Source organism: Eutrigla gurnardus (assembly GCF_963514095.1).
Source record: "Eutrigla gurnardus genome assembly, chromosome: 9".
Taxonomy (NCBI): Eukaryota; Metazoa; Chordata; class Actinopteri; order Perciformes; family Triglidae; genus Eutrigla; species Eutrigla gurnardus.
Genome location: NC_139923.1, coordinates 6,274,050 through 6,285,177, shown reverse-complemented (window position 1 = coordinate 6,285,177; position 11,128 = coordinate 6,274,050). Strand labels below are relative to the sequence as shown.

The window sequence follows — 11,128 nt, the reverse complement described above, 5'->3', positions numbered from 1 at the left end:
TGGAGTTCTGTGGACAGAACAATATTTGTTAGAGTCACATTCAACATGACAAATTCATGGTGAGAAGACAAATAGAGACAATCAGATGTATCTTCTTTTTAACATTTCTTTATTGAATTTTCAAAAATATTCTGGTATACAGAATACAAAATGACCTTACAATATAGAACACATAAAACCACCCTCTCTACACTCTTCTCCTCCCAATTCATCCCAACAACATTTCTTTAATGTTCAGGTCCCAAAGTTCAATCGGCGTAATAATAAGAAAAAAATGATAAATCAACACAGTTTCAACAGGGCCTTCGCTGGTGCTCGGCACCTAATAATAATAATAATAATAATAATAATAATAATAATAATAATAATAATAATAAAGGAAATCACACAAAGGTGCATAAAACACACACAAACATACAAAAAGTCATGCATACAACTACCAGATATAACTTTTACATTCAAATAGGACTCTCAACTACCGCCTAGTGGCATCATCTGGTACTGCAGGCAAGGTGCCGTCACAGCAGCTGAAGTTAGCAGGTGAGGACACCTGAGCAGGATGTGATGACGGAGACAGTGAGACGAAATACAGTGATGTCAGCTGCGTGATAAAGGCCGTCGGGCTACCTTTGTCAGACTGGACTTTTCTTCCACCTAGTTTGGCCACTTTTTATTGAATTATTGACTTTGGCATGTAAATATAATTTTTTGCAACTTGTGAAACATTTCTTTGTTTTCCATCAATGAAACGTTTGCCTTCATTCCAATAAATGACTGAGAGTTGATGTGAACGGAGACTGACAGATGTCCTTCTCTTCCTCCCCCTCCTCCTCCTCCCCCTCCTTCTCCTCCCCCTCCTCCTCCGTGCATAAAGAGAAATCATAGATGAGAAGCAGAGCAGCCACCGCCTCGGGCAGGCTGAGGAAATATTTAAATGTTTAAATTCTAACATGGCTCCCTCGTCCTTCATCTAACTGAAGTAACTGCAGGGTCTCTTTAATTAGAGAATCAAGTCATTCTGCTGGTTTGCTCTGTAAAGGTGCTGCCCGAGGCTACTGTGTGTGTGTGTGTGTGTGTGTGTGTGTGTGTGTGTGTGTGTGTGTGTGTGTGTGTGTGTGTGTGTGTGTGTGCACACTCATTTCCCATCAACGGTGTTATTACAGAGGGAAACCCCTCGTAGTGCAGCAGCAGGTCAGCATCTCTTCTTATATTCTGACCCCTGAAACAAAACAAAAAGTCTTTTTGAGACTGTGAACTTTGATCCCTTCAGCTAAACATATAAGGTCAAGCATAACATTAAAATATGTGTTTGTTATCATCCCCCCCCCCCCCCCCCCTTTGAGACCCTCTGAGGGGGTCTGAGCCTGAACCTGACACTGTTGTTGATATGCAAACATTGTATTATTCTCAGTGCCACTGCCCCATAAAGAGCTCCATAACAACGTAGAGATGCCCCTAGTGGACAAACAGGATAAACAGGAGAAAATGACTATTTGGTGGTAATTGTAAAGTGTACCATTTAGAAGCCCTAGATTAAAACCTGATATAGCCTACTAGAATGTATGGTTTTATTTAGTTATGTTTATTATCGGAGCGGAGGTTAATATAAAAATATAGAGTATGGTACTTACACAGAGGTAAACACGACAACATATTTTAAAATGATTAATTCACAGTCACGAGAAGTGATACTTTGGATTCTGCACCTTTCTAAAAGCTCTATGGATGTTTTTTTTAATTATTCGTTTACATAAAAATGTTATCAATATGACCTTTAATGCAACCTTCATTAAAATTATGAAAATGTCCCTAGGGATGCATCAAGGTTTGTCCTAAAGTCGGGACCTCAGAGGACACATGTGTACTATAAGTTCATACATCTACAGTTATGATGGTCAGATTCATCATTGAGGTTCAATCCAGACTTCAGTCTCAACACAAACAACAAAGGCTCAACTAAAGATAGATCATATTTATGAAAATAAGGGTAAGACAATAATAGCACGCCTGCTGCAGCAGAGTGTTTGCATGTGGATGGATGTGCCAGCAGCAGCCGCATGGACGCGTCCTCTGCGTAAAGCGGCGCGTAAACCGGAACACAAAATGGTTCCTGCGGATGAACGAACCAAAGCTCCGCTCACTTTCAGCCGTTTCCTCATCTCAGAAGCAGCTGCAGCAGCACGAAGACATGTCGGCTGGAGAAGAGAAAGAATTAAACGGATCTGTGTGCGCAGCCCTCCGGCGCACATCTCCATCTACCAGTGCGCAATAATTGAAATGGCGCATTTGGCCCCGGGCTGCTGGAGGGGCATAATGCATGACGATAGACGTCATTTGGCTCCAGAGCCAGAGGGATGTTTGATGTTGCTAAAATATATGAGGAAGACGTGGATGTGCGGGCTAGACAGGAGGAAGAAGACGGGGTTGTGTTTAAAGCTTCGCATTGTTGATGGATATTAAATTCTTCTGGTAAATCATATTTCTGAAGCAGGCGGAGGATCTGTTTTTTCTCTCTCTCTCTCTCCGCGGCTGACGGGAACAAGTTGGAGCGAGAGAATAGAACAAACCGTCCGCGTTATTGTAACCTAATCCCGGCCCCCGGGGGTCTGTGGCCCCGGGCAACACCTCTCCTACAGCCCTCCTCTACTTGTATTCTGTCGGGCAGGCGTGTTGAGTTCCCACAGCTTCACACACACGCGAGCCGAGGACAGGCTGACGAGGACGTGAAGGGAAGACGGACCGGTATCCTCGCATTCAGACCCGGACGGAGCAGACGGTCTCCATGTCTTCTGTGTCGGTGTCTTCTCAGGTACGAGCACGCCGCCTCCAGCCGAGCAAGCCACGCATATATGCTAACGTAGGATGTGCACGAAAAGTTTTAAAGTTTACTGTGTTTAAAAAAAAAAAGAAAGCCCGACGTTCCCCGGGGTTTCGTCTAGCCGCGTCTTACTAATTTCCATTTAAAATATGACAGTTTTAAGTCTTTGTGGTGTCGGACCACGTATAGCTTACATATACAAAAACGGTTGATATTTTCTGTAATGGTGTGGAACACTGCTTAATTCGGCATACATCAAGTTTCAAAAAACGGAAGGTTTTTTAGCAATAAATGAACTTTTACTGCCGGCTAGCTTGTTTTACCGGCCATCTTTTCCCCTCAAATACGCCTTATTGGGCGTAAGATATCCACGTGACTCTGGGGTCGAGGTGAAAATAATGGACTTTACGTTTTAGTTTATGGGCAATTCATACGCCGAATTGACCAGAACACCTTACTCTGGATAGAAATCTTCGAAATCAGTGTGAAGCGATACGGGACATTTGCACATTAGCGAGAATGCATTAAATGTTCAGGTTTTTTAATGAAGTCTTGCACATGCGTGAAACTGGTAGGCTACTGTGGTTTCCCTAAAGCAGGTCTCGACACAGTTTACAATTATTGATGTTGACAGATCTGTCGACTCATTTATTACTCAATCTCATTTTGAAAATCTGCATTTTATCAACAGTATTTCCCCTGAAACTTTCACCATCAGCTCAGGTTTACTGTTAATTTAAAGACCTGCCAATCAAACTTGTGTTTTGATTAATTTGCTATTATTGGTTGGTCTATTGTGCCTTTTAAAGACATTTAGATTAGAGAGCTCATCAACTGTCTCAGCTCTGATATGAGCAAAATGAGTATCGGTGTGGCTTTGTATATTGAGGCTGTAATGATCAGAGATCTCCTGACAGGAATGCAGTCTGTTTTTCACTGCGATTTTAACATTAAGTCTGGTGCACACGGCCGCAGACACAGAGAGAGGGAGAGGGAGAGGGAGGGGAGCAGTGCTTGTCAGTTTGGCCCGGGGCGGTGCACCGGCCGCGGGGCAGAAACACTGAAAGCTGCAGCCGCCTCCTATTCACCTTTCATGCTTCAAAGCTCTTCTTTATCCGGAGACCTTCTGTGATGGTGGGGGGGTCAATTAACCCAGAGTGTGAGCCCCCCCCCCCCCCCCCCCCCCCCCCCCAGAGCCTGCTGCCCTCATCAGCCACAGCCCCATGAATATTACATCCATCAAGTCTGGAGACTGTTTTAAATCCTACTGCAGTAATCAGCTGTCGGCTTCATGGAGTACAAGTATCAGCAGTAAAAGTACACAAGTATTATCATCTTCATGTAGTAAACATGTACACAGTACACAGCACAGAAATGACAATTACCAACATGAACAAACAGATTGCGAACACAAAGTATCATCGTAACCAACTGCTCCGTCCAGCACTCGGGACAAAGGCATGATGGGAAATCACTGCAATGGTCACTTCTGGCAGATCGTGGTGTGTAGTCAAGCGGCGCGTTCACTGTAGAATAAAATAAAAGAGACGCAAACAATGAAGTTATCATTTTACTCTCTAAAATAATTCTGTCATGTCTCTAATGTTTCCTATTATTATTTTTATTAGTATTATTATGTTGATGGTGTTTTATTGTGTGCTACCCTGGTTTTATTATTATTATTACCTTCACCAGGATCTGAGGTGTGTTCTGACTTCCCGTTTCCTGTCACAGGAGGGGCGGAGCATGTCCAGGATGTCTCTGAGCCGCTCCCCGGTGTCTCCCATGACCACCCAGGGCATCCCGTCACCCGCCCAGCTCACCAAGACCAACGCCCCCGTGCACATCGACGTGGGGGGTCACATGTACACCAGCAGCCTGGCGACGCTCACCAAATACCCCGAGTCCAGGTGAGACCACAGGGGCATGTGATGTGTGTCACATGATCAGGTTCATTAATGACAGACGCAGAGATCAATTCATGAGAACATAATCAGAGGCATTTATAATGAAAAATTATCTTCTAATTCCACTAAATTGTAGTGGTATTAGAAGATCATTTTTTAGTTTAAGTGACTAAAACATAAATATTTGAAAGAAAAACATATTTTTTATTAATATATTTATTTATTAAGTATAATTATTATCAAACAGAACTCATTTGTTTTTTTACATTAGTGTACACAGGACTATTAGTCAGCTCTCACTGCTGTCATGATGTTGCTATACTGTCCTGTTTGCCCCAGCACACCTACATGAGTAATGTGAGTCTAACTATCAATCTGGATTAAAAACACAAAATGTAGCAGAATAGTTTCCACATCATAAACGCATCATAAACACAATGTACACAAACAACAAGTGGTGGGACGTGACAACAGTCTGCAGCCGCTGACCAATACCGAGTAGACACCGGAGTCACATGACCTGGTGCCTCTCGCTCCAACCACAGAAGGAGTACAAGAGGACCTTGATCTCTCTCTGTAGACCCGGTCTCGCACCTGTAGACCCGGTCTCGCTCCTGTAGACCCGGTCTGACCGGGTCTCGCTCCTCTGGACCCGGTCTCGTTCCTGTAGACCCGGTCTCGTTCATGTAGACCCAGTCTGTTTCCTGTAGACCCGGTCTCGCTCCTGTAGACCCGGTCTGGCCGGGTCTCGCTCCTCTGGACCCGCTCTCGCTCCTGTAGACCCTGTCTCGCACCTGTAGACCCGGTCTCGCTCCTGTAGACCCGGTCTCGCTTCTGTAGACCCGGTCTCGTTCCTGTAGACCCGGTCTGACCGGGTCTCGCTCCTCTGGACCCGGTCTCGCTCTTGTAGACCCGGTCTCGCTCCTGTAGACCCTGTCTCGCACCTGTAGACCCGGTCTCGCTCCTGTAGACCCAGTCTTGTTCCTGTAGACCCGGCCTCGCTCCTGTAGACCCGGTCTCGCTCCTGTAGACCCGGTCTCGTTCCTGTAGACCCGGTCTGTTTCCTGTAGACCCGGTCTCGCTCCTGTAGACCCGGTCTGACCGGGTCTCGCTCCTCTGGACCCGGTCTCGCTCCTGTAGACCCTGTCTCGCACCTGTAGACCTGGTCTCGCTCCTGTAGACCGGGTCACGCTCCTGTAGACCGGGTCTCGCTCCTGTAGACCGGGTCACGCTCCTGTAGACCCAGTCTCGCTCCTGTAGACCGGGTCTCGCTCCTGTAGACTGGGTCTCGTTACTGTAGATCCAGTCTGGTTCCTGTAGACCCGGTCTCGCTCCTGTAGACCCGGTCTCGTTCCTGTAGACCTGGTCTGACCGGGTCTCGCTCCTGTAGACCCGGTCTCGTTCCTGTAGACCCGGTCTGTTTCCTGTAGACCCGGTCTCGCTCCTGTAGACCCGGTCTGACCGGGTCTCGCTCCTCTGGACCCGGTCTCGCTCCTGTAGACCCTGTCTCGCACCTGTAGACCTGGTCTCGCTCCTGTAGACCCGGTCTCGTTCCTCTGGACCGGGTCTCGCTCCTGTAGACCGGGTCACGCTCCTGTAGACCGGGTCTCGCTCCTGTAGACCGGGTCACGCTCCTGTAGACCCAGTCTCGCTCCTGTAGACCGGGTCTCGCTCCTGTAGACTGGGTCTCGTTACTGTAGATCCAGTCTCGTTCCTGTAGACCTGGTCTGACCGGGTCTCGCTCCTGTAGACCCAGTCTCGCTCCTGTAGACCCGGTCTCGCTCCTGTAGACCCGGTCTCCTGTAGTTGCTGCTGTAATACTACATTTCCCCACCGATGGTAGTAAAACGTATTTTTTCACTCTATATTTCAGTTCAGATGTGTTTGTGTATTCGAGTGGAGGTTCACTCTCCGTCTGTCTGCAGGATCGGCCGTCTGTTCAGCGGCACTGAGCCCATCGTGTTGGACAGTCTGAAGCAGCACTACTTCATCGACAGAGACGGAGACATCTTCCGCTACATCCTCAGCTTCCTGCGGACCTGCAAATTGCTGCTGCCCGAAGACTTCAAGGTAAAAAAAGAATCTGCCAGAAAGAAAAGTTTGACTGTTTGACTGTAATCAGAGCATTGCCACGTTCATGACATTATCCTGTCAAAGAAGTATCGTACTGGTGTTTGTGTGGAAACACCAAGAAAACAATGGGCGTCATATAGAAGCCACCTCAGGTTAAAGCTGACAGTTGTCAGTAAAGGCATCATGATCTGAAGTGACAAACTACTCAGACCAGCACTAGGTATGATGGGAAATGTAGTCCGTCGCCACCAAACTGTGAGCATCACAGCGGAGCAGAAGGTGATGTGTCCTCCGTGTAGTTCATGGTGTTTCTTCCATCAGGATGCTGACAGAAGGAGAGTTAACACTGGACCACTTTTATAACATACTATAATATGACTTTTTTAATACTATGATCTGACTTTTTTGACATGCTACACAATAACTATCTTTTTCAAGACACTATACAATTATTTGTCAGCATAGTATACTATATACGTCATAATTTAACATCACTTTGTTATGCCTTCTTTGACATGCTATACTGTGACTGTTCATAAAAAGAACATACTGTGTGTTTTGGTGATAAAGAGCTGTAAGTCAGCGGCCCTAATGACTCTTCTTCTTCGGTTATGAGACGTTGGATAACGCAACCATCAGGTCAAACATATGATTTATATTCGTTTATTTGAACTAACAACAGCAAGCCCTGGAACACATCCTGACACTTAATGACTGCCAGCGGCTGCAGGGATCTGTCCCGTGTCTCTTCCAGTACAGGCCACTGTGTGTTTTACTAAGTTAATGTGTGTGTATGTGGGCTGATTGCATCGCTTTCATCTCTCCCTGTAGTTAGCGAGTCCTGCCGCTGTTATTCTGCTCAGGGTGACTAAAAGTTCCCGCAGGCACAACCCCTGTTTATAAAACACATCTATCCCTCCCAGTCTTGAGATGTGGGGTGAGGAGGATGAGGGAGGGGTGAGGGAGGGAGGCGGCTCCAGCATGAAGCCTCAGGCCAACAGCAGCTCTGTCGGCAGCAGTGTGGAGTAAAAAGCTTCTTCTCTTTCTGCAGGAGATGCACTCGGATCAGTTCAGTCAGAGCAGCGCAGCAAAGAGATGCTAAATTACAGCTCAGATTTCTATCTGCACATATGAAGAAGTCAGAGCACAGATGAAGGTGAAGGATCCAGGGTTCAGTCAGCTGTTGAGTCAAAGCTTTGTCGCTCCAGTTTGCTTTCAGATCAGATGTAGAAGAAACAGAAGGAAAGAAAATGTGGAGGAAGAGAGACAAAGAAAACATGAAGAAACACCTATGAGTAAATTATTTGGCATGTAGAAATATAATTTCTGCCAAAAACAGTGATTTATCTGCTTAGTGTTGTGTGACTGCTATTATTTTATTTAACCGTATACACACATGCAAAAAAAACGTACATTTTTGAATACTTGTAATTGCAGGCGACATTGTTCACCTGACATTCCTGCCAATGAAGCACATTGAACTGAAGGAAAGAAAACACAAAGAAAGAGAAACGAGAATCCTTCTCCTTTTCTTTCCTTCATGCCTTCTCTGTCTTTCGACACCTGTGTCCATTTCACTGTTTGATGACATCATCTCTGCGTCCCCGTCAGGATTTCCCCCAGCTGTACGAGGAGGCCCGCTTCTACCAGCTGACTCCGATGGTGCGGGAGTTGGACCGCTGGCAGGCGGAGCGAGAGGCCCAGCGGACGCCGCCCTGCGAGTGTCTGGTGGTCCGAGTCACTCCCGATCTGGGCGAAAGGATCGCGCTGAGCGGAGAGAAGGTCCTGATCGAGGAGATCTTCCCCGAGACGGGAGACGTCATGTGTAACTCTGTCAACGCCGGCTGGAACCAGGACCCCACCCACGTCATCCGCTTCCCCCTCAACGGGTACTGCAGGCTCAACTCTGTGCAGGTCAGTGCTACACCTGTACTACACCTATCTCAACCTGTACTACACCTGTACACCATCTGTACTACACCTATCTAAACCTGTACTACACCTATCTCAACCTGTACTACACCTATCTAAACCTGTACTACACCTATCTCAACCTGTACTACACCTGTACTACACCTGTACACCATCTGTACTACACCTATCTAAACCTGTACTACACCTGTACACCATCTGAACTACACATATTTACAGCTGTACTACACTTGTACACCATCTGTACTACACATATCTACAGCTGTATTACACCTGTACACCATCTGAACTACACATATTTACAGCTGTACTACACCTGTACACCATCTGTACTACACATATCTAAACCTGTACTACACCTATCTAAACCTGTACTAGACCTGTACACTATCTGTACTACACCTATCTAAACCTGTACTACACCTATCTATACCTGTACTAGACCTGTACACTATCTGTACTACACCTATCTAAACCTGTACTACACCTATCTAAATCTGAACTAGACCTGTACACTATCTGTACTACACCTATCTAAACCTGTACTACACCTGTACACCATCTGAACTACACATATTTACAGCTGTACTACACTTGTACACCATCTGTACTACACATATCTACAGCTGTATTACACCTGTACACCATCTGAACTACACATATTTACAGCTGTACTACACCTGTACACCATCTGTACTACACATATCTAAACCTGTACTACACCTATCTAAACCTGTACTAGACCTGTACACTATCTGTACTACACCTATCTAAACCTGTACTACACCTATCTATACCTGTACTAGACCTGTACACTATCTGTACTACACCTATCTAAACCTGTACTACACCTATCTAAATCTGAACTAGACCTGTACACTATCTGTACTACACCTATCTAAACCTGTACTACACCTATCTAAACCTGTACTAGACCTGTACACTATCTGTACTACACCTATCTAAACCTGTACTACACCTATCTAAACCTGTACTAGACCTGTACACTATCTGTACTACACCTATCTAAACCTGTACTAGACCTGTACTACACCTATCTAAACCTGTACTACACTTGTACACCATCTGTACTACACTTTTATACACCTGTACTATCCATCCAGTAGTACTGTAGTACATATGTCCTAGATTTCCCCGATAAAATTTTTGTTAGATATATTAAGAGAGATTTCAGTTACAACACCACTTTTTCTTGATTATGAAAGAGAATGCTGCAAATTCTACAAATATGGAACTCTCTAACCTGGTGCATTATTATAAATATTAATGTTTACATTAAAAATTGAGCCCACAGCAGTAACATTCAGGCACATTTTAAAGCAACATGACCCAGAGAATATGAAGTACAGAAGGCCCCAATGCAACTCTACAGTAGGGTCGTGATGGCTCAACATCTCAGCAGTGAAAGGACAATAATATGTGAAAACAGCTGAGAGAGCAACTCTCAATAGGTAAACAGATCCACTATGGAGCATGTCACATGATTAGAGGTGATCGTGGTTTGGGAGATTTAGAACATTTTACTTCTAGTTTGCACATCTTGCACATTTGCTTTAGTCCGGCTCTGCTGTCCTCATACGGTTTAAATCCAAAGCGCTGCCAGACGTCTGCCTTCAGGCCTGACGCTGCTTTCAGCGGAGCGGCTTCGGTCATGTTTTGGTTCACCGTCTCTCACGTGGACGGATTTCATTGTCACGTGAGACTAACGCAGAGGATACAGGAAATTACATATTAAAAGATCGATCGATATTCATTTTCTGATCTCGGATCTTTCAAATTAAGAGATTTTTTTAAACCCGGTCCTGCTGTCCACACGTGTCCTGTCCTACGCCTGTACTCAAGCAGCTGCTGCGTCTCTCTGCAGGTCCTGGAGCGTCTGTTCCAGAAGGGCTTCAGCATGAAGGGGTCCTGCGGCGGGGGCGTCGACTCGTCCCAGTTCAGCGAGTACGTCTTGTGTCGCGACCTGCGGCACAGCCAGTCCATCACCAGCACCCCGATCCGGATCAAACAGGAGCCTCTGGACTAACATCTGGATCCTGCAGACCTCAAGACAAACTTAAAACACCTTTGACGTCACCTCAGCAGACTTCTGGAAATAAAATTACACTTTGAACGTTCCCATTTTGATCGAATGTTTCCACTTTGAGCCCGATGATGACGACATGATAAAACTGCCACATGTAAATATTTGTAATAACCTGAATCTCTGCTTGCTTGGTGAATGTTGTTCTGTGTATACAAATGAATGGTCATTTTTATAAGTGTGTACGGATCATTTTTTTTTTTATAAAACTGATCTTTTGAAAATGTATATTTAATGTCTGTTAGCTTGTGTCAAAATTTTTCATTTGTACATATTGATAAAAATGTCTTTGAG

General features: G+C 45.3%; 1 protein-coding gene across 1 annotated transcript; it reads left to right on the top strand.

The window, feature by feature from the left end:
- The first annotated feature begins 2,208 nt into the window (after positions 1 to 2,208).
- Positions 2,209 to 11,103, top strand: LOC311018898 (BTB/POZ domain-containing protein kctd15-like). The gene is made up of 5 exons (XM_084018006.1): positions 2,209 to 2,809; positions 4,553 to 4,728; positions 6,651 to 6,795; positions 8,410 to 8,712; positions 10,616 to 11,103. The coding sequence occupies exons 1-5, from the start codon at positions 2,783 to 2,785 to the stop codon at positions 10,775 to 10,777; spliced, it is 813 nt and encodes a 270-aa protein (XP_083874132.1). The 5' UTR covers positions 2,209 to 2,782; the 3' UTR covers positions 10,778 to 11,103.
- The last annotated feature ends 25 nt before the right edge of the window (positions 11,104 to 11,128 follow it).